This window comes from Cavia porcellus, unplaced genomic scaffold, assembly GCF_034190915.1.
Source record: "Cavia porcellus strain 051 isolate PalLab524CR breed Dunkin Hartley unplaced genomic scaffold, mCavPor4.1 scaffold_5, whole genome shotgun sequence".
NCBI classification, from domain to species: Eukaryota; Metazoa; Chordata; class Mammalia; order Rodentia; family Caviidae; genus Cavia; species Cavia porcellus.
Genome location: NW_026947488.1, coordinates 94,333,742 through 94,356,424, shown reverse-complemented (window position 1 = coordinate 94,356,424; position 22,683 = coordinate 94,333,742). Strand labels below are relative to the sequence as shown.

The 22,683-nt window shown below is 44.6% G+C and overlaps 1 protein-coding gene across 4 annotated transcripts in view; it reads left to right on the top strand.

Moving 5' to 3' along the window:
* The window catches only part of Helq (helicase, POLQ like), a 40,172-nt gene extending 31,686 nt beyond the window's left edge, over positions 1-8,486 (top strand). For 3 of the 4 annotated variants that reach the window (XM_063249342.1, XM_003469403.5, XM_063249344.1), the window contains 4 exons: positions 370-543; positions 2,116-2,229; positions 3,512-3,646; positions 8,273-8,486. In XM_063249342.1, coding sequence (XP_063105412.1) covers positions 370-543; positions 2,116-2,229; positions 3,512-3,646; positions 8,273-8,389 — 540 coding nt within the window. In that variant the 3' untranslated portion in view covers positions 8,390-8,486. Of the gene's footprint in view, positions 1-369; positions 544-2,115; positions 2,230-3,511; positions 3,647-6,344; positions 7,412-8,272 lie in introns of all 4 variants that reach the window. The other variant, XR_010047683.1, reaches the window with a different exon arrangement.
* The last annotated feature ends 14,197 nt before the right edge of the window (positions 8,487-22,683 follow it).

Genomic DNA, 22,683 nt, shown 5'->3' with positions numbered 1-22,683 from the left:
GCCCATGAGGCCTGGGTGATTTCACTTAGAGATCCATAGCAACATAGAGAGTGCACTGTGGAGACCCCGTTCCCAAGTCAAGTCACATCCTGGGTACCAGGTGTCAACACTGGATCTTTCTTTTTAGCGGGGGCATCATTCAACCTGCTGCACTACCACAGAGGGAACTTTAAATTGGAAACAATTTGCCATATTGTTCTGTAGTTGGAAAGATGGTCATCTGTTTGTGTACACACACTAGCAGTCAGACTGGTACCTATGGAACCACTCTGTTCTTGCCACCTGCATTACAACTGCTTCACTTTAACCTTTGCCCAGTTTGATATAACCTGCACTTTGACGTATATTTACTTGATGGTGTCTTTCTAGAAAGTGGACAAGGATGTTGTCAACAGACTCTACCTCTCTTTCATCCTCTATGCCTTGCTCAAAGAGACCAATGTTTGGGGCGTGTCTGAAAAATTTAATATTCCTCGAGGGTCTGTACAAAATCTCCTCATGAGCGCTGCCTCCTTCTCGTCCTGTGTGTTGCATTTCTGCGAGGTAAGGCCGCTACAGTGCCAGTGTGTGCTGTGCACCTCCTACCTAGTCACACACTGTCACACTCACATGTATTATTCCAGAACATTCAGAATTGTGGAGGCTGTCCTTGTTTATATCTGCTTACAGCATATTATATACATTTTACGGTAAGTTTATAGAAATTACTAATCAGCTAAAAACACTGAACAGAGAAGTAGGAAGTGTCAAATTATCCCACTTTTCGGACCACTAGTAAAGCTTCAGGTATTTATTTGGCTTTGTCACCAGCTGGCCTCAAACTTTTTTGTCTTTTTGATACAGGATTTCACTGTGTAGTTCAGACTATCCTTGAACTCACTTTGCAGTCCAGGCTGGCCATGAACTTACAAGTGATCCTACTGCCTCTCAGCCTCCCAAGTTCTGGAAACTTCAGGTGTTTAGAATTAAATATATGTATATATAGTTGTTGTTGCTACCCAATTATCCAGATTTTTATTTTGAAGAGAATAAAACAAAAACAATGGGAATAATACTGAATTTCAAAAACTAGACAGAAGGCAATCCCTCATAGTTGCTGTATTGCATATTGTTAGCCTCTAAAAATGCTCGGCTACCGGGCCAACAAAGTCCGTCAGTCAATACAAGCATTAAATTCTCTGTGTACCTTAGTTGCTATCAGCTGAGCTTGTGTTCCTCCAAATCAGCCAGTTGCCTTCCCAGGGTAGGGATGGGGTCTGTCTCGCAGCCTGAACACTGGCCGGCTCATGGGAAGGGCAGGCTGACTTCCTGACTTTTTTCCCTGGCTCATGGCCACTGCTGACTCGGGGAAAAGCAGGCCCAGAATTAACTATTAGAACAGCCATTTTCGGTGCATGCTTGTAATCCCAGCACTTTTGGAGGCTGAGGGAAGAAGACCATTGGAAGTTTGCAGCCAGCTGGGGCTGCAGAGTGAGCTAAAACCATCTTGAGCTGCATAACGAAACCCTGTCTAAAAGACAAAACTGAACTAAACTAAAACAAACTTTTTGCATAGATTCAAAGTGTATAGCTGTGTATAGCTTTCCTGCGCACACTGAACGTATAAACACTCGCCAAGCAAGTGACCCCTGACCAGCATAGAAATATATATATGTTTTTAAGGCAAAATAATATGATGAACTCCCACTACTCACCTAACTTCAATATTCTCGACTCATGATTTCCAGTATTTATATATTTAAATAATGGTGTGTTGAACATCATCTCACAGTTGAGTCTTTCTATATCCAATATTTTGTCTTCAGGATAAATTCTGAGAAAAAGTTTGTTTTTACTTGAAAAAGAAAAGCTACATTGATTTCCTGATGTTTTAATAAAAATGAATAGAGTTTTTCTAGACTTATTTTTCAGTTTTCACTCTTTTCTCTCCTAAAACTAGTCCATGGGAGTCCTCCTAGTCTCTGCTGTGTTTGTTCCTAATATTTTGGCTTAGACTCATCTTTCCTCCCAGCTTAGCCAAGCTGCAGCATTCACACACAGGCGCACCCTCTCCAACCCCGTCACACAAACCAGACTTTGAAAAATGCTCCCAAGTTACCCTTCTGTATCTCCTAGGAGCTTGAGGAGTTTTGGGTTTACAGAGCCCTTCTGGTGGAGCTCACCAAGAAGCTGACCTACTGCGTCAAGGCGGAGCTGATCCCGCTTATGGAAGTCACCGGAGTCTTAGAGGTCAGTAGCTTCCGGTCTCCCTGGTGGGGTTATTTCTGCTCACAGAAAAGTCAGCCATTGCTGTTCTGTGAAGTCGGTTGCAGGGCAAGTCATGGAAGAGCCTGACTGCTCATTTGTCAGGCGAGGCTTTTATTTTTTAAAGAATAAATTGTTGCCGTAGTCTCCCAGAAACCCCTGCTTGCAGAGAGCAGACCCAGTGAAAAAGCCTGGTTGTGGGGCAGCACACAGCTGTAGGGGTAGAGGTGTGGTCCCTGAGAATGAGTGTGCTGCCCCACCAGGGAGGGATTCCCTGCAGGAGTACGGACTCTGTGCTGCTCACAGCAGTGTTGACTTGGTGGCAGAGAGCCGTTGGTTTCCTAAAAGAGGGAGAAGAAAGGGCTGTCTGCTGGCTTCTCAGCTTTCTTTTCTTTTTTTTTTTTTAATTTTAAAGGCAGTGGGCTGGGAATTTAGCTCAGTGGCACAAGCACCTGCCTGGCAAGGCAAGGTCATGAGTTTGATTCCCCGTACCAAACAAATAAAAAATTTAAAAAAATATTTTTAAAGGGAGTAAAATAGAACAATGAGAATCATATTGGACTCTAAAAACAAGACAGTGGGAAATCCACAGTAGTTACTATGTTGATATTATCATCCTCTAAATAGATGCTCAGACTACCGACTTTAGGTCTGCAAAGTCAGTCAAACACTGCAAGTGTTAAGTTCTTTCTTTACTTCATTTGCTGTCATCTCAGCCTGTGTCCCTCCGAATTGGCTGGTTGCTTACCGGGGGGCTGGGAAGGTGGGTGGAGAAGGCATGATCTCTCCCTGTCCGGGAGCAGGCCAACCCCCAGCCATCTCAACATCTACTGGTGCACAGGAGGGCACTGCTTCCTTCTCAGCTTCCTGTTTTCAGTCAGCCTTCAACTTCAGTTTATTTTCAGTTACTTAGCTCCTGGCACTGCTTGGGCATGTGCACACACACTCCATTGATCCCTAAGCAGGTGATGGGAACATTTCAGAATATCGTCATTAACATTAACAGAATATTGGGCTAGAGTGTTTTGCTTGCACATCTGAAATGGTGCCAGTAGCCTAAACGCCTTAATGGATTTCTTGCTCCTGACTTTAGCACACGTTAGCTAACTTATGCTACCTTGCAGTCAGATTGCAGCCACCTAAATGCACCTTTGAAATGTCTTCAAGAGTCTGATCTCTTCATACTTACTTTGTTGTCTTAATTTATTCCCGTGTGTTTTTTCCCCCTTATCCCAACTGTAATCCTGATTGCTGTGACACTGTCCAGGGTCGAGCGAAACAGTTGTACAGTGCAGGGTATAGAAGCCTGACACACTTGGCCAATGCTGATCCGGAAGTGCTGATAAGAACCATTGATCATTGTTCACGGCGCCAAGCCAAACAAATTGTTTCATCTGCAAAGGTGAGCAAGAATATTGGGCTTTAAATTTTCATAGTTTATTGGGCTATAATATTGGGCTATAAACTTTTATAGTTTATAATGTTAACTCCTCATACTTTACACACCAGAACCATGTACTGAACATCACATAGCAGTCTAGTTTTATAGACAGAAATGTGCACCCCAAGCCGGGAGTGGTGGTGCATGCCTATAGTTACAGCACTCGGGATACTGAGGCAGGAGGATTGCAGTGAGTTCAGAAGCAGCCTGACACAGCCTGTCTCAAAAAAATAAATGAATAAAATGAAAGGCAGACACACTCAGAATTTGTAAGGTATAAATACTTCGTGTACTAAGAAGAGGAAAAGACCTCTTAAAGACAAGGCAAGTGTGGTGGCACAAGCTAAGCCCACCTGTTGGGAGACTGAGACAAGAGAATTGCAGGTTTCCAGCTTGGGCAACTTAGCAATACCCTTCTCAAAATACAAATTGGAAAAATGCTGGGAATGTAGCTCAGCAGCAGAGCAAGCATAGCGTTCCGGGTTCAGTCCCACGAACCACCAAACATAAAAATCAGACAGTTTCAGGGGTTTGTTGAAGTCCAGGGAACTGTGCAGTCCTTGCCCTCCTCCCAGATGCCCTTTCCTCAGCACCCCCACATCTGGTCTTTTGTCCACTCGCACCCGCACTGACCACAAAGTATCCTTCAGTGGGGCTTGTGCATTGGGATCTCCAAGGAGCACAGAACTCACCCCAAGATACTGGGCTACACCATGCCACAAATCTCCACACTGAGTCAGAGCGCCGCCCTGTGGAGCTGGTCTGCCCCTGTGCTCAAGGTGGTGTCCCACACATGCAAGATGCAGGTCCGTTCTTGTGTCCCGCGCAGCTGCTGCCTTCTCTCTCTCCTTGGTGCTGAATAATGGAGCTTTGTAAGTCGCTCACAGGCCTTTGCTAGGTGCAGCCCAAGCCAATTTGCCCTTTTGCTCTGTGTGGTAAAGCCATCCCACAATTTAGGACTATCTCCTTCTTGGTATCAACTACAGATTGGTTATGCTGTATAAACAGAATAAAACCAAGTGAGACAAACCAGATTAAAGCCAATCAAAAAAAAACTAGTGTAAGTGACACAGAACTTCAAATCAATACAAAATCAATAATGGTTACCATAACGCCTGTTCTTGTCTTCAGAAGAGCTGCAGATACCTTCAGACACAGTAAAAATCAAACAGAACAGAATAGAACCAATAAAAACAAAACAATGAGTGCAATAAAGGACTTCAAAACAAGACAATAGCAAATCCAAATGGCTACCATAATGTATCTTGCTATCTTTGAAATAGCTGTTCCTGCCATTGGATATAATAAGATCAAACAAAACAAAACAGAATAAAACCCAAACTAACAAAACAATGAAAATGATACAGGACTTCAAAACACAGTAATAGGAAATTAATAGTGGCTGCCGCCTTCAGAAGGAGATTCCCCCTTAAATGCCATAATGTGTACGTTACTCTCTAAATAGAAGATCAGACCACCTACCCTAGACCTGCAGTCAGTAACCACTGACATCACAAGCATCAGCTTGCATTTCTTCTGAATGGTTACCATCGCAGCCTGTGTTTCTTCCTGTCAGCTGGTCGCTTACAGGGGCGGGAGTTTGGCCCTTCCTGTTCCCCAGCCCACACACTGGATGGGGCTGGGGTCTGCCTCTTTCCTGGTGGCAGTGGCAGTCCACACACATGGTGCTGGTTTGCAGGGAGGGTTTCTCAGTTCTTTTGAACTTTATTGTTACAGTATTGTCACTATAAAGCAAAACTGAAAGTACATTTTCGCCTATCTTTGAAAGATGCTTACATGGAATAAGTTATCTTACAAGATGTTATTGAAAAATTCGGTGAATACTTAGTTTTGTTTTTAATTACAGTAAAAACAGAGTGCCATTAGTTGCCCTCAGAGTATTCCCCATCAGGCTGGAGATCTAGCTCAGTGGCATGAGCACTTGCCTGAGAAGCACAAGGTCCTGAGAAGTAAAAGGTCCTGAGTTCAATTTCCGGTACCAAAAAAAAAATACTCCCCATCACTTTCAACACGCTGATCCCATCAGCCTGCCACCTTCTGAAGAGCTCTGAAGCCTCTTTCCTGCGTGTCTGCAGTTGCACGCCCTGAAGCCTCAGTGTCCTGAACGGATTCAGAGCATTCCCTTTCGTGGTTGCGCTGACTGTGGGAAAGATCTGGACCTGGGGAGGACGGCACTGAGGACCGCAGTCACGTCCCCCAGGCCACTTCTCATGGACAGCGGCCAGCAGTGGGCAGCACTCACTGCACTTCTGACCGTGCCCCATGAAGACACCAGGACAGAGCCTCCAGAACTGCTTCCAGCAGTGGGAGGCAGAGGGAAGAAGTGTTTTAGGTGAGGGACAAGGTTCTAGGGGACTCATGGCAAGGTGTCTTTCACTGTAATTTTTTTGTTGTTGTTGGTACCAGGGATCGAACTCAAGCCCTCACACTTGTCAGGCAAGTGCTACTGTAATAATTTTTAACTTATACATTCACTTTATATGTTAGTCACACCTCATAACTGATCTCAACAGTCCTATGGGAGAGGGTAGTGTGCATCATCCCTAGTTTGTACAGGAGATCACTAAGATGGACTTGGCTGCATTAGGAGGTCTTGGGTAATAGGAACAGATTGCTAATTCCATCTTTGTATCTCCAGCACGGTGCATGGCTTACAGAATGTGTTCCATAAATAGGAGCAGAGATGAATGAACGCTGTCTACTGAAATGGTTTGTGCAGGGGCGGTCCATAAAGAGCCAGGCCCTGAAGTCTGCCCATGTATTATGAAGGGTATAAATGACACTTCAGGCGTGCTGGGCAAGGTCAGCAGAGCAGGTGTGGCTGGGCGGGCACCTGGGGTCCCTCAGGGCAGCCAGTGCTCCTTTGTCACAGACGCATCTCCCGCTTGGGTCCTCAACCTCTCTTCCACTCTGCATGCAGCTTAAAAGAGTACTTGGGAGCACCTCGCGGTCATACCATTAGGTGAGGCCAGTCAGATACACACAGCGTAAGCACGTGGCCTCTCTTCTGTGAGAGCTTAGCCTGAAAGGTGACCATAGGAAGCAGGAGACAGACCCTTCTGAGGTGGGAAGGTGACTGAGATGGGTGGGGACCAGGAAGGGAAGGAGAGGAGGGAAGAATTGGGAAGCGCTCAGTGCATGTGCGCCTGCACACAGGCCCTAAATGGCAGGCGCTGTGAAGGGTGGACTTGGCATATGATTAAAGCAGAGGGTAAGGGTGGCCCTGCGGGGCTCTGAGTAGGGCAGTGGTTAAAGGTTGCAAGTAGGGGACCACAAATGGAAAAAAGGAAGCCTGTTGTGATTACATTAAAGCTGTGTGCAGTGGGGACAGGAATGCCACGTCTTGTCCTTTTACCAATACTGACTCTGATCGTTTGGTTAGAGTAAGCAAATTTCATCTGCTCAGCGTCTCCACTGTAAAATCACTCCTCTCCTCTTGGTAATTAGTATTTGGGGAGTAGATGTTTTTGAGATGATGGATATTGAGTTCTTTATTAAACCTTCATACATGCATGTAGCATTTTCTAGTGAGTTTTGTATAACTCAGTTATTTCTTTTCTTATCTTTTTTTCTTTTCTTTTTGGTCTTTCTGAGACACTGTCTCACTGTGCAGTTCAGGCTGGCCTTGAGCTCACTTTGTGGCCCAGGCTGGTCTCAAACTCACAACAATCCTCCTGTCTCAGCTCCTGAGTGCTGAAATTACAGGTGTGTACCACCATGCCTGGCTGTAATCACTTTTAAATAATTCTGCACAATTTGTCCTTTATCAAATCAGCAGCATTTTGTGATTTCCCCCTGTATGTGATTTCCTCCTTCATGTGATTTCCTCCTGTGTATAATTTCTTGAGACAGGGTCTCGTTTTGAAGTTTAGGCTGGCCTGGAACTCACTGTGTAGCTCAGGCTCACCTGGAACTTGTCACAATCCTCCTGCTAAGGACTGGGATTACAGGTGCAAAACCACCATGCCCTGCTCTCCTGTATATGATTTCACTAAGCTTTTTGATTATAAAAGTTTTGTAACAGAAGTACTTATACACAAGCCCCAGCTGCAACTAATGCCAGTATTTTATTTCTGATTTTAAAGGGAAAGTGTTACTCAGCAGAAATTTATTGAAATCTTGTATACTATGTGTAGAAATTCTTGCTGATTTTGTTGTTTTTGAAATTAGCAGTGTTCACTTTAAGCGCTTAAGTAAAACTTTCTTTTGAAATACTGATGAATTATAAAAGCATACTGAATTCTGTGGAATAATAAAATGAACATATATAAAAGATAACTTTCAGGAGGTAATTAATTTTTGCAAAATTGTCTGAGGTTTTATAGGTTAGAAATTAATGTTTAAGGGGTCAGGTCTTCATTAGAGCCCCTCTGTGTTTGGTGTACTGAGTGCTCTGCTCAGCTAGAGGTTTTGAGCTCAGCCTCTTCATGTCACTTACTGCTGTCACCGTCTGAGCACTCTTCTGTCTGCGTCCTTCAGTTTCATGTCTGGACTACTGGCCTTCGGGGTTCAGGCTCCTCTTGGGCAGCAGTGTCCGCCAGCCTCGTGTCTTGGTCTTTATTGCAGATGCTGCTGCAGGAGAAGGCAGAAGCTCTGCAGGAAGAAGTAGAGGAGCTGCTGAGGGTGCCCACCGATGTCCCCAGGGCTGCAGCCTCTCCAGCCCAGAGGCCCGAAGCAACGTGAAGAACAGTTTTAAGTTCAACGACTGTATTTATTACATGAAAGAGTCCCTGCCCTCTGTAAATGAGAAAATTATTTTAATTATATGCCAAGAACTATGGATGATGTGTTTTGTTGTTACTGTTTTTAAGGCAGGGTCTTGCTGTGTGTCCAGGCTGGCCTTGAGCTCCTGGTGACCCTCTGCCTCCGCTCCTGAGTGCTGTGGCCACAGGGGTTGCCAGCATACCTGGCGGGTGGACGGTGTTTGAGTGTACCGCTCACTCATAATTGGAGAGAGCTGCCCACTGATGATCCTTCTTCAGGACATTGTTTCTATAACGTCCACCACGGAATGAATCCCAGCTTTCTCAGCATGACTGGATCTGCCGTTGTGACCATACCTTGCGTTAGCCTCTCAACCACATGTTTCTTATCGTAGGTAGTAGGTCCAGAGCCTCGAACGAGTACCACTGAGCTGTGTTCCGCCCTTCCGCCTCTTGTCCCACGGGACCATTTGAAATCCCCAAAACCTTAGCTGTGATTTCTGTTTTGTTTTGCTTTCTCAGACAGGGTTGAATTGGCCTCTACGTAGAGGCCAGACTGGGCTCTCACAGCGATCCTTCTCCCTGTGGGAGGAAAGTAGGTCATTGGGCATATACCCTCAATGAGCACATTGAACTCCACTTCTCTGCTCTCTGCTTTCTGGGTGCCGTGAGATGCACAGCTCCACCATAGGCTATGACCAGCATGCTCTTTCCTGCCACAGGCCCAAGGCAGCCACGGGCTGAGACCTCAAGACCATGGGCCAATTAATTCTCTTTCGTTTTTAGTTCAGTCACAGTGACAGACATTGGATGATGGGATTAGCCCTAAAAGATGTCAAAGTGTAAAGAAATTGAAACAGTTCTAGAAAATAATAGGAAACTAGGTCAGGGGAACCCATGGAGATGACCCAATATTTATAAACTTAGTGTGTGATAAACACGGCTCTTTTCTGAGTGGTAGAAACCCACATGTGCCTGCCTTAAGCTCAAAGCGTATTTAGTAGCCATTCCCTCAAGCACTGGGCAGCTGGGAGTCTGAGGTCAGCTAGAGCCAGAGATGCTCAGTGCTACCCACAGCCTCCACCCCCTCTGAGGGGTCAGCTTCAAGATGAAAACAGAAACTACTCAGCTGCTAACTCCAGTTGGGAAGATCCTGGGAAGAGTAGTGACCCCATGGGTCCGTTTCCCGGCCCTGTGGCCTGCGACAGAGGTTCGGCCTTGATTTCCTAGAAGACAGAAGCATTGGTGGCTGCAGGAACCAGCAGCTCTCCAAACACGGTGCAGTGTGGCCTGGAGGCTGCAGTCGGGACTAATGGCTGCCTCACCACTGTAAAAAATACAGAGCAAAATTTCTGCCCATCTCTTTGAGGAGAAGTAAATTTTAGGTGAAGCCAAACTTCAGATGTGGAATGACGTTTTCCAGTACTGCCCTGAGCCCAGGGCAGGGCCCTTCCACTGAGCCTTATCTCCAGCCGTGGGTGTGGCCCTGCACGGAAAGGGGGGGGGGTGTCCTTCAGCTCCTTCCTCTCCAGCATCACACTGTCAGTGGTTTCTTTCTCACGTTTATTTCAGGCTATGAGCCAAGCTCGCCCATGTCTAGGATGCCCAGCTCCACTAAACTCACTAACATCTAAGCTGCTTTTGTTTTGCACTATAAGCTTAAATAACGACTATAAAACAAGATTTTTCTGTTGGCACATGTCCTCCTTTGGGCAAGTACAAACCTTTTGTTTCATTCTTTGGTTTTTTTGAAGACAATATTGCTATGTTCAGGCTGCTCTAGAACTTACTGTGTAGCCTGTGGTGGCCTCAAACTCCCGGTGATCCTCCTGCCTCAGCCTCCCGAGTGCTGGGGTTATAGGCGTGTGCCGACACATCCGTCTGTTTTTCATCACTTTCCCACACAAGTATCACAACAGCTCTGAGCTGCACCCTGTTCTCATGAGCAGTAATACAATAATGTATAATTACTACAGTGTATAATACGAGCACAGAGACACTGTCCTTGTCACTCTCCCTGACTAATAAGGGCCCAGTAACCTCCACTCGGGCTGCCCATGGGCGGGCACCGCGGTGCCCTCCATGGCACTATTTAGGCCAGTGGTGGCAAACCTGCCGTACAGAGCCCTCTCTCAGCTCGAGGGCCACGCTGCCCAGCATCGCCCCAGCAGCTGGACACACAAGTCCTTCGCGATGGCTGAGTGGGTTGGGCCTGCAGTGCGGACTCGGTCTCTAAGAGGTTTGCCTTCGCTGCTCCACACGGTTCCTTCCAGACATTTGAGAGGCTCTTTTCTTACCCATCTCACACGTTAAGAAAGTGTGACCTTCCTGGGGCCGCAGGCGTCCTCGGTGTCCTTGTGGCCGAGACAACACCAGACACCACTTAGATGCGGACGTGTTTTGTCTTGGCTCACATGTTAGCAGTCTTGGTCTTGTGTGGTCAGTCTAGGGCCCTCACAGGCTGCTCACCTGTGGAGGGAGACAGGAAGGGGACAACACTCTCCGGGTCCAACACTAGCCAGGTGACCAGGGCCTTCCAGCCTCCCAACGGCTCCAGTCCCATGACAGGAACACTTCCAGGGTCCTGACACCTAGTTCTGACCCGCACCTAACCCTCCATTAAGAAGTCACAGCCATTCCCCCGAAAGTGCCCAGAACGCAGCCAGGCGCTGCGGTTCTGCTCTGAACCTGCCAGCACGGCAGACAGCCGAGGCATTTGCCCCCAACCGCCGCAGCCCCTGGAATGACTTCAGATCAAATGCGGACAGTGAAGAAACAGCAAAAACCGGCAGCAGCTCCACACTCAGGATGACAGAGCCCGGGGGCTGTGGCCAGAGGCCTATCCACACCTGCTGCGGGAACAGTGCCAGCTTGAGCTAGGCTGCAGGGGGACCCACCCAGGAGGGAGAGGCGGACAGGTTCCCACCCCAGGGAGAGCCAGGCACACCTGCAGCGCATTTCCGCAGTCCGGGGCAGGCAGCAGCAAATGGGGTTCTCAGGTACCAGCCACACAGACAGGCAGGAAGTCTTGGTGTGGGGAGGAGACGGTGTGGTCGGCTCATCTGAACCAGGGTGTTAGAAGCAAAATTTTGCCAACTGCTTCCCTTCGTGAACCAAATTTTCTGCAAACAGATGAACCAAGGTATTAATATAATGGCATTGATCTTCCCCTACAGCTGTTGTGGAATTCAAGAGTAAATCCACTGGACTTGGGCTTTTCTTGGTAGTTTTATTACTTCTTCAGTCTCATTACCTGACTTTGGTCATCTACGTTTCTAGGAATCTACCATTTCTTCTAAATTCCCTGTTTTAGGAGAGCAAGGTTTCTCAGAGTAGTTACTAATAATCTGAATTTCATTAGAGTCTTGTGGTTTCACCTTCATCATTTACAATCTCATTGATAGGCCCCTACCCTTTGGTAAAATTGGCTAGGGGTTTGTCTTTTGTTTATGCTTTCAAAGAACTGAATCTTTGATTCATTGAGTTGTTTTGTTTCAGTTTCTCCTCTGATCTTTATATTTCCTTCCTTGTACTGGCTTTGGGTTTGAGTTGTTCTTGTTTTTCTAAGATCTAAGATGAAGCATCACATTATTTATTTGAACTTGCTTTGTTTTTCTGGTACGCAAATTCAACACTATAAACTTTCCGCTTAAGACTGCTTTTATTGTGTTTATATGTTCCAGTATGTGGCACTGGCATTATCAGTTTTGTTTTGTTTTTGAGACTGGATCTCCTCATGCAGTTTAGACTGGCCTTGAAGTTACTATGTATCCCAGGCTAGCCCCAAACTTTTGGCAACCCTTCTGCCTCAGCCTCCCAAGTACGGGGATTGCAGGTATGTACCACCATCCCTCTGTTTTTCAGAGTTCTTGTTCTATGGAATACTTTTCCACTCTTTCATCTTTATCTGTGTTTTTCTTTTTGGATTAGATGTATTTCTTGTATGCTGCATACATTAGGTTCTGTTTCTTGATTCGTTCTGCCAGTCTGTGTGTTCTGACTGGAGAATTCAGACTGTTCACACTGAGAATTATCACTGAAAGGTGCTGACTTAGTCCTGCCCTTGCATTATTTTCCTGTTGTGATTCCATCCTTCCCCACCTTTCTGCTTAACCACTCACCCTGTCTAGTGTGTCCATTCTTAGCATTTTTGGCACTGTTGGCCATTGCCCATACCTTTGATATAATTATTAATCTCCTGGATTTCTGCTTGGAACCTTTTCATGATCTCTTATTGTTTGCTAAGCTGGTCATTTGTGTTTTGTCATATTTTGGTTAGCTCAGCTAGCTTTTTATTAGTGTTCTGTGTAAGCTCCCTGATTGCTTTGCTAATTACCTCCATTATCCAATTAGTTATATTTTCTGTGAGCCTGCCAAGCACCTCATTGATCTGCTTTTTAATCTCTCAGTTTTCCTTGACTGTGTGACTTTCTTCTCCTGACTTTTAATTAGCTTTGGGGGAGCTGGGAGTTTTGGGAGACATGTTGCCTTGTCTTCTCATGTTTCTATTCTTTTTTTGTTGTTGTTGTTGTGTTTTTACAAGATCTTTGTAAATGAAGAAAAAGGTGACAGAAGAGTCACAGTCAGAGCATAGAATGTAAGAAAGACTCCCTGGCCTGCAATGGCTTAGAATATGGGAGGGGTCTTGAGCCAAGAAATGAAGGCAGCCTCTAGCAACTAGAAAAGGCAAGAAGCAGATTCTTTCCTGAGCCTCCAAAGAAGGGCACATTTTTGCTCACACTTGCTATTAGCCAAATGAGGCCCTTTCTGCACCCACAATTCTGAGATGTAAATTTGTGTTGTTTTAAGCCATTGCACTTGCGGTGATTTATTAAACCAGCAAGAGGAAATGAATATATCCACGGAGCTCACTGGCGTCATGGGCCGTGGGGCACACATGGGGAGTCACCATTCTGGAGGATCCTTTCTGGATCGCAGCCTGGAAGATCATCTCAGCTTTCTAAAGCTGTCCTGATGGAAGTTAAGCACCACAGAAGCCTGCCGTTTTCATTCATTGCTATTTTCTCCAGTCAAGATTTTCACTTGCAGTGTTAACAAAGACTTTTGTAAAATGTAGACATTCTATCTACAGTTGACTAAAATGAAACTAGGAAACAACAAAAAAGATCCAGTTTCCACAGAGAACTGGAAATGCAAACTCCTAACTTCTGAAGAATTTTATGAGCCACACAGTCTAGGGTATCTTCTCAAAACATTTGTTTCTCTCTTTAAAATGGGAAAAAAGGGGCTGGGGATTTAGCTCAGCGGCATAAGCACCTGCCTTGCAAGCAGGCAGTCGTGAGTTCGGTCCCCGGTACCGATAAAAATGAAAAAGACAAAAAAAAAAAAAAATAAATAAATAAATAAATAAATAAAATGGGAAAAAATACATTATCATTATAAAGAGACATGCATTAAAGCTATGAAATGTAAGCTAACAATAATTTATGTGCAAACAACTAGTACTTATAACATGCTAAATTAGTTTTCTTTATGGTAAAATATACTACTGTGTGATCATGCAAAAAGTAGGGGGAAATTTCACAAGCAATTGATTACTCACTCTGTAAAAGGTGTAGCAACACTATTTGATTCTATATAAATTTGTAGGCATTTTCAGTGTTATAATAAACATTTTGTTTACCCTAGAAATGATGAAGGGATTCAACATCATCTTGCTGAAATTTTTCAAAGCCATTTGAAAGCTCAGTGAAAAGAAAGCTCAATGAAATCATTTAAATGAATTTTATAGACTAGTTTCAACAGACTTCATCTAATGCTTGATATTAGCGCCAAACAGGGGTAATACTTGGTCCTTTTTTCTTTTGGAAATAGTAAAGCACGAATACATGGGCCACAAGCCAATGATGGTAACAAGGTGAGACAGGAAATTAATGACGAATTTTCTAGGCACCAGAGCAAAACAACAGACAGCATCTTTGAGAAACAACCATGGGACTATGTTGTAATCTCAATATTGTATATTGTGATCCCTTAAAATATTATAATCCAAATATTATAATTGCTTTTTATCTACATTGCAATATGGAAAGTTATGTTTGTATTTCCATTGATATCTTATTGAAAGCACAGCAAATCAATTTTAGATGCATTCCATGGTGAGAGTAAAGACACTAAGACATTCAAACTTATGGGCAGCCAAGAGGTCTTAAGTCCGATCCAAGTGAGGATACACAAACAAAGACCTTGAATCCAAGGCCTCCCCCAGAATCTAGTGAAGAAGGGAGTGGTTCAAGGATGAGTGACAGTGAGGATGGAGGAATTATCTGAGCAAGGTGAGCTGAGCTGGCCGGGTGGAGAGCAAGGACCTCTGTAATCTGCAGGGAGAAGGATATGCAGAAAGACCAGTCTGCACAGCTCAATTAGGGTAGCATTTGCATGGCTTTAGGAGGCTGTTGCTTCAGTTTCTGATGTGTAAGCTTTTGTGCCGTAGGCAGTCATCATCTCTTATCTTTTGGCTGAACCCAGTTGACATCCCTGGAGCTGTGTGGCTCTGCCATCCCACTGTGCTCAACCCCTTATAGGGAACACGGTTCAAGGAAACAGGAAGCTGGTGCTGGCCTCAAGGGTTACACATCAGTACCTCAGCCAGTACCTCTGTGCTTAGAGACAGTTGATGGGAGAAGGAAATAGCACAGCCAGCTCTGTACGAATCAGTGGGTAGAGACAGGGCCAGGTTTAACTAATGCTGAAGCAATGTTCTGCATTCAAGGGGAGCTGCCCAGGTTGTCTCCTGCAGGACTAGATGCTAAAAGGACGGGGCATTGTGAATGTCACATAAAGAGAGAGAAAGGCATTTGCAGGAGAGAGGGCACAGGCACTCTTCCAGCTGAGGTATCAAAGAGGAGACAGTGAGCTGTGCCATCTGTGTACTGGAGTTTTTAAGCAGTAATGAGAAACAAAGGAAATGGGACTTGTGCTGAGCCATCCCTGCTTTCTCATCTGGTCTCTCCTGTGATCAGTGGGAGGCAGCTGTGAAACAGCTGGAGATGCCACACAAGTGGCCACAGTTTAGGCAAAGCCATGTGGCAACTAAGTTCATGATCTTGTGCTCGTTAGTGCTGGGGTCTGTCGAAAGGAGGACAAGTTAAAAATGTATGTAATATTTGTTAGAAGTAAAGCTGGGTGCTAAAGTGCTAAGGGCGCAGGTTATTCTGTGGTGACCCGACTACAAATGGGAAGAGGTCCCATGTGAGTGGGAGGGAGCTTCGATGCTGCAGGGTGACCAGATATTCCAAGGCAGGATGACAGGGGAGACAGGAGGCCCAGCAGAGGCCTGAGCACAGGTGAGGTTGCTCACTGCTGCATCTCTGGAGGAGCAAAGCCCTCACCCCGTCTCAGCAGGAAGTGGTACACGGGTTAGAACGAGGCAGCCCCTCTGGGGAATGTCTGCATTTCCCACAGGATATCACATATGGGGACATAGGTTGTAGAACATTTTGTGACAGAAAAATTTAAAATCAATAGTCTGATGCTCTGTTAAGACAAGACATGCTCACCCAGCCCAGCACATAGACCATTAGACTCAACCTTGACTGACATCAGCTGCAACTTAGAGCTAGTATGACCTGACTCATATAAACATATTCTGCTTTCAAGGACTGTCCAGCCGAGATAAGCTAGTCAGGATATGCTTAGTTTCAACCACCCCCTCAGTACAGCTTTCTCCCTATTTTCTCCCTTCTTGTGATAAACAACCCTCTGACTAACCTATCCAGAATGAACCTGCCTAACAACATATGACTTGATTCATGTAACCATTTTTTTTGTACCAGGGATCCAACTCATGACCTTGTACTTGCCAGGCAGGCACTTATGCCACTGAGCTAAATCCCCAGTCCCGTGTAACCAATTTTATGATGACCTGCTATCAGCTTTTGTGTTTCTTACTTACAGAATGTATGTAAGTTTCTGTTCCACTCTCAGTGGGGCTTGGTCCCACTATAGTTGCCTTCTAACTCCTTGGTTCAAAGGTTCATTTGGTTTGAAATCATATTTCTGTAACAATCTCCCAGAGAGACAGAAAGAAACTGCAGCTGCTTTGTGACTGGGGTCCTTGAGGACCTCATCTGTTACCAGGTTTGGCCAGGACAAAGTTCTCCTGCCAGCATTGTGATTCTGCAGCAGACATTTCAAGGAGGCTAGAGTGACACTGACAGCCCTGAGCTGTAAGAAACCATGTGAGTGTCTCTTCAGGTCTTTTAGAGGAGAGAGGAAGGGGATGGGCAGAATCATTTACACTTAGCGTATATGGTTTTTAAGGTCAAGGTTGAGGCCTAGTTCAAAAATAGTCTAAATTTTGATCAAGAAGTCTTTGTCACCTTTTAGTGACCAATACCAAAATACCATCAATAAGATGGGCTCATTTGTTTCCATCTGTGTTATAAACCTGGATTTTGCTCTTTAACTTAATTGTACTTCTTGTTTTGTTTTGTTTTTTGTGTTTGGTACCAGGGATTGAATTTGTGACCTCACGCTTTCCAGGCAGGCGCTTATGCCACTGAGCTAAATCCATGGCCCTCTTGTTTTGTTTTGTTTTCCAGTATGCTCACAAGTGAGCAATATGGGAGCTTTGCAAAAGTTACCCCAGTTCTTGATGCAGCTCTTAGATTCCTCTCACAGGACTCCTGAAGCAAGTGAGGCTTTAGAAGCTGGTGTGACCTTGAAAGGCTTTGTTACTCACCATGTGGACCTAAGCAGGTGCAGATCAAGATGACCTCAAGTGGGGGAGAGTGTTTACATGCACCAGGCCACTCTGGAGTTACCACAGCCTGTGCAGATACACTAAGTCAAAATCAAGACTCAATGACTCTAGTATTCCTGTCGTTCTACTGGAGAAGCTAAACTCCAGGGAAATAAGGCTGTAGTAGTTGTCAGTGTCTTGGTTCCATTTCTCTCATTGCTGAGACAAAATATGCAACACCCAAAGTTAAGGAGAAAAGGCTTATTTCACAGTTTGTGGAGTTTTCAGCTCATAATTCAGCTGGCTCCAAGGCAGGGTGGTGTAGCAGAGGAGCAACAGTTCATGGTGGCAGAAGACAGCAAAACCAAGAAGAGCAAAAGACCCCATCAGTCCCTTATATAGTTTATAGGCTCCCCACCCCTAGGGTGGGTGTCACACCCCACCCATAATCCAAGCATTGGACTATTAACCAGTCATGAACTCTAGAACCCTGACCCCATGCCTGCATGAGGCTTTGTGGGGACTTCTAAACACAAACCATAACATTCAGGAATCAAGTCACTGCCTTCCCTGAGCCCTGGCTGTCACAATTTACACCAACACCTGCTATTGTTAATGGCTCCGCTGCCAAAAAGAATCATCTTTGCCAAAGTGCTGGGCGGGAGGAGCATATATTCCTTGTGGAGGAGCTGGGTGTACTCAATGGGATTCTGCACACAAAGAGGAGAGGTACTGTACCCTGAACCCCAAACAACATTGGGCAGAAGAACAGGGCTGTGACCTGCTATGTGGGCATTGTGCAACTCAGCACAGGCTGCTGTCCCCATCGGCCTACAACGTTTTTCTTCTGTTCTCTTTCCTGCAGAACGATTGGAATCTAGGCTACCATGATTTCCTCACATAGCTTCCCTGTGTCCTCCAGGGTGTACTTTTATCTTGATTTTTCTCTTTTACTCAACCCAAACTCACTCTGCAGAGCCAGTTTCTCCTCACTCTTCACTTTTACTTTTTCAAATAAATTTTGTCACTGAAAAACAAAACAAAACAAAGCAAGCAACAACAAAAACTACTGGAGTCTAATTCTCTGTCCAGTCTTCCTTCTTGTCAGTTTAGCAGTACAAAGTCTTTCTCAGTATTTATTCCACAGGCATGACTGGCACGTTGCTCATTCTTCACAGCAAGTGGTTTCACCCATGAAACACTGGTGGGCTGCATTCCACTCCTTTTCCCCCAGGAGCCCACGTCCTAGCCTTGGGTTGGTTTTCTGTGCATTTCCTCCTTTCTGCCTCTCTTCTGTTCTTATAGTGCAACTCCCATGTTTGGCTATATGTTTGGCATCTTTGATTTTTTTCCCTGTTACTCTGTTTATTGTTAAATTCAATTCCCAACACACAGGAAAAATATATAAGATAAAAAATACAAGTTTATTTAGTACAAATTTTACATGACCTGGCAGACTTCAGCAGGAAGAGATGCAATTAGAAGAGAACACTTAGGGCTGGGGAGATAGCTCAGCAGCACGGTACCTGACTGGCAAGGGTGAGATTGTGATTTCAACTCCTGATACAAAAAGAAAAGGAGGAAGAGGAGGAGGAGGAAAAGGAGAAAGATTTAGGTACTGTGTACTAAATTACAATAATATAATGACATAGTAAAGCAAATGGGCTTGAGCTAGGGTAGTTCACTTGCTGGCAAAATGAGGTTTAGTAAGATTTGTGTGGATGAGGTTTCCTTGGCCTCAGCTTCCCATCCTTGGTATATGATACTTTTCTTCTGGTATAGGGAAGACATCCTTTACATGCAAATTTCATTTTCTGCTTTTAAAAAACAGAAGAAAAGTCAGTTGATCTTGTACCTGCTGCTTTTCAGGTGCTTTTAACACAAAATAGTGAATACACTATTTGGGGATGACACTTTTTATTTTTTTAAGATAGGGTCTCACTGTGTAGTCACCTTGGGTCACCTTGAACTCATTATGTACCCCAGACGGGCCTTGAACTTGGGACAATCCTTCTGCCTCAGGCTCCCAAGTCCTGGGATGACAGGCATACACTACCACACTCCACCTGGATGACATATTTTAATTCCTTCAAAAGGTAGACTTTGTCTAGAGCTGTCTCAATAGGCAGAAGAGCAACTGTGAGCTGGGATAAGAGGGCAGGGTAAAGTGGCTGAGAAAGGGGCATGACCTGTCAATCACAGAGACCTAAGACACTGCAGCACACAGTTTCCAAACCTAGCACTTGCAACCAATCAGAAAGTGCTATCTTCAATTCTTCATTTATATCTGGCAAGAAAACAAGCAGACTTTTGATTGGATGACCTAGATCTGACATCAAGCAGAGGAATGGGAGACACAAAAGACATCTGCCTTTAACCTGGAAGCCACTGTGAGCTCTCTCAGTAGCCTACTGTCACTGCAGAAGGTACTCTTTTCCCACCTTTAACAAGGGGAAGTCCTTGCTTCCTTTTTAGAATGTCTTGACCAATTCTTTGTTCAGGACACCAAGAACCTGGAAAGAATCTCTGTAAGGAATATTTAGGACCACAATACCTGTAGCAGCTACAATGGGGTATTGCAGTGGGAAAGAGAGTTTGAGCTGAACTATGCACAGCATAGGCAAGCAGAAATCTCCAGCCAAGAAGCAGAATCAGGACAAGTGAATGGAAAATCCCTAGGAGGAACTGTCAGAGGCAGGTTTATTTAGCTCACAGTTAGTGGAGGTTTCGTTCTGTAATCAACTGGCTCCAAGGCAGAGCGGCACATGGCAGAGGGCAGCAGTTTATGGTGGAAGAAAATAGCACCGCAAAAGAGCAAAATACAGGAGCACAGAGAAGATGCTTTCTGTCCCTTATATTATATGCAGGCCACACTCACTTGGGTGTGGTGCTTACATCCATAATCCCAGCATTGGACCATGAGTCATTCACAAACTCTAGAATCCTGCCTCCATGACTGCAAGAGGCTTTGGGGGAAACACCAGACACAAACTGTAACATTCCACCCTTGACCCCCAGAAGATACATGCACATCCTTTATGCAAAAGACATTTCCAAGACATCTTCCATCTCCAAGAGTTGCCAAAGTCCTAATAGTTTTTAGTAGTATTGCTGAAAAATCCAAGTTCCAAGTCTCCCAGATTTAAAGCAAACTCTTAGACATAACCCCCAGTACAAACGAAAACAAAGTTAAACACTTCCAACATACGATTATACAAGATAAACATTCTCATTCCAAAAGGTACAGACAGGGGGATACAAATGATTGGCACCAAATCAAGTCCAAAATCCATCACGAAAACATCAAGTCCTGGAGTTCCTCTTTCAGCATCGGAAGCAATCTGGTTGTGAGTTCCGAAAGGCTTGGGTGACTCCACGCCCTAGCACTTCCAGGGGTTGTAGCTCCCATGGCTTTCCTCTTAGGCCTGCTTTGCTCCCTCTTTGCAGGTTTCCTTAGATGATCCATGTTCCTGGCTTTTCCAAACTTCTGGGATCTCCATTGTACCTTTGGCTTCACGTTCACAGCTTCACACACTGCCCTCTCAGGGCTGCACTGCCTGGCCTCTCAGACCCTCTGAATTTGGAGTAGAAGCTTTAACCCCATAACTCTTTCATGCTGTATGTGCTTAAAATAAGCACCATGTGGATGACGCCAAGGTCTGCTGCTAGGAGGAGCAGTAGCCAGGCTTTCTTCTCTTGGCTGTAAGGGTCAAGGGCCTGGGTCGCTGGGTCCTCTGAACCTGATTCTGAGACGCAAATTCTCTATGTCACCTCTGTTCTGCAACCTGGTGTAGCCACTCCCAATCTAGAACATGGCTTTCTGCAGCTTTCCCCTTAAAGCAAAATCTTTCACTTTTGTAATTTTGAGACTGCAAAGCATGGGGACCTGAGGCTACTTGTGATGCCCTAAACCATCTTTTATATTCTTCTGTTCCTTTTCAACAGTAGAGATCTTTAGCTCTATCTTTGTAGTCCACAGCTTTTTTGGAGATTTCTTTCTGGCCAAATTCACAACATTTCAAATCATCCTGCTGGGCTCTTTCCTCATGATTCACAGTGTAAATCTGGCTAAAAGCCCCAAACAATAGCCATGCCACTGCCTCAACCTCAATATTAGATTGCCTTGAAATTTCTTTGCCAGATTTCAAACTTTCTGCCAAGCCATAACACACATCATGTGGTGTCCAACAACCAATGCAGTTCTTCTTCCCAGCAGAAACCTCCAGAGCCTGATCTCTACTGGAAGAATTTCTGTCAGCCTTCTGGTCTTTTGTACTCTGATCAGAATCTCCCATACAGGATAGCATAAGCTGTTCCAGTGCCATTCTTTCAGATGACATCTGCAAACCTTCCCAAAATCTTCCCACAAGCCATTCCCAAAGGCTCTTGAACCACATGTTCAGGTACAGTCACAGCAAACAACCCCACTCATGGTACCAAGTTCTGTCTTGGTTACTTTTCTCTCGTTGCTGGGACAAAATATCCAATGCCCAAAATGAAGGAAGGAAAGGTTTATTTAGCTTAGTTTTTTTGGAGGTTTCAGTCCATACTCAATTGGTTCCAAGACAGGGTTGTACGGCTGAGGGTTAATGGTTCATGGCCACCACAAGTAACAAGAGTGAAAAGGGCAAAAAGGGAAAAGCACGCCTCTTTCCCTGTGTGCCAGTTACCTTTGCCTGGGTGGATACAGCACTCATATCTCTAATCCTGGTGCTAGACAATGAACCAATCACAGACACTAGACTCAGTCACCTCCATGACTACATGAGGCTTTGGGGGGACATTTAAACCTAAACTATACAGCCTCTAAGACAACTGAACAGGCAGGCTTGCCAAATTCATCACAGTTTATTACCATTAGATCACACCCCTTGGTCCACTCATATTCCCCACATCATCCACTCATTAAATCTGGCCACAAAAATTCAGTTTCCTGTATTTCTTTGAGTGTTAATTTCTGACACCTCGTACGTCACATAGAAGTTAGGCCAAACAAATTTTTTATGCTTCTCCCTGCTACTCTGTTGTTTTTTTTTTATTTTAAAGAGATTAAGACAAAAGAGGACAGAACAAAGCAGATCAGAACAGAACAATGTAAGCAACATAGCACTTCCAACAAGACAACTGGATATTAACAGTAGCTACCATACTGTCTTTCTTTTGAAATAGTTGAGCATACCTTCACATACAATAGTATCAAACATAACAAAATAATATAAAATCATTCAAGAGATTGAAAGTATTACAGGGCATTCAGAACCACATAACAGAAAATAAACAATAGCTACTATATTATCTTGTTTCCCATTGAAAATTTGTTTATACTATCATACATATTAATTTCCAATAAGACACAACATGATAGAACCAATGGAAACAAAACAACAAAAGCATGGTAGGACTTCAAAGCAAGATAATATTAAATCAGCAGTGGCTGCCATAATGTCTTGCTTTCTTCAGAATATCTGTTCATACCATTACACATAATAAACGGCTACTCTGGTTTTATTACAGGAATGTCAGCCATAAACCTTAGGCCAGGTGAGGGAGAATGTTCTCACTTTTTCTCC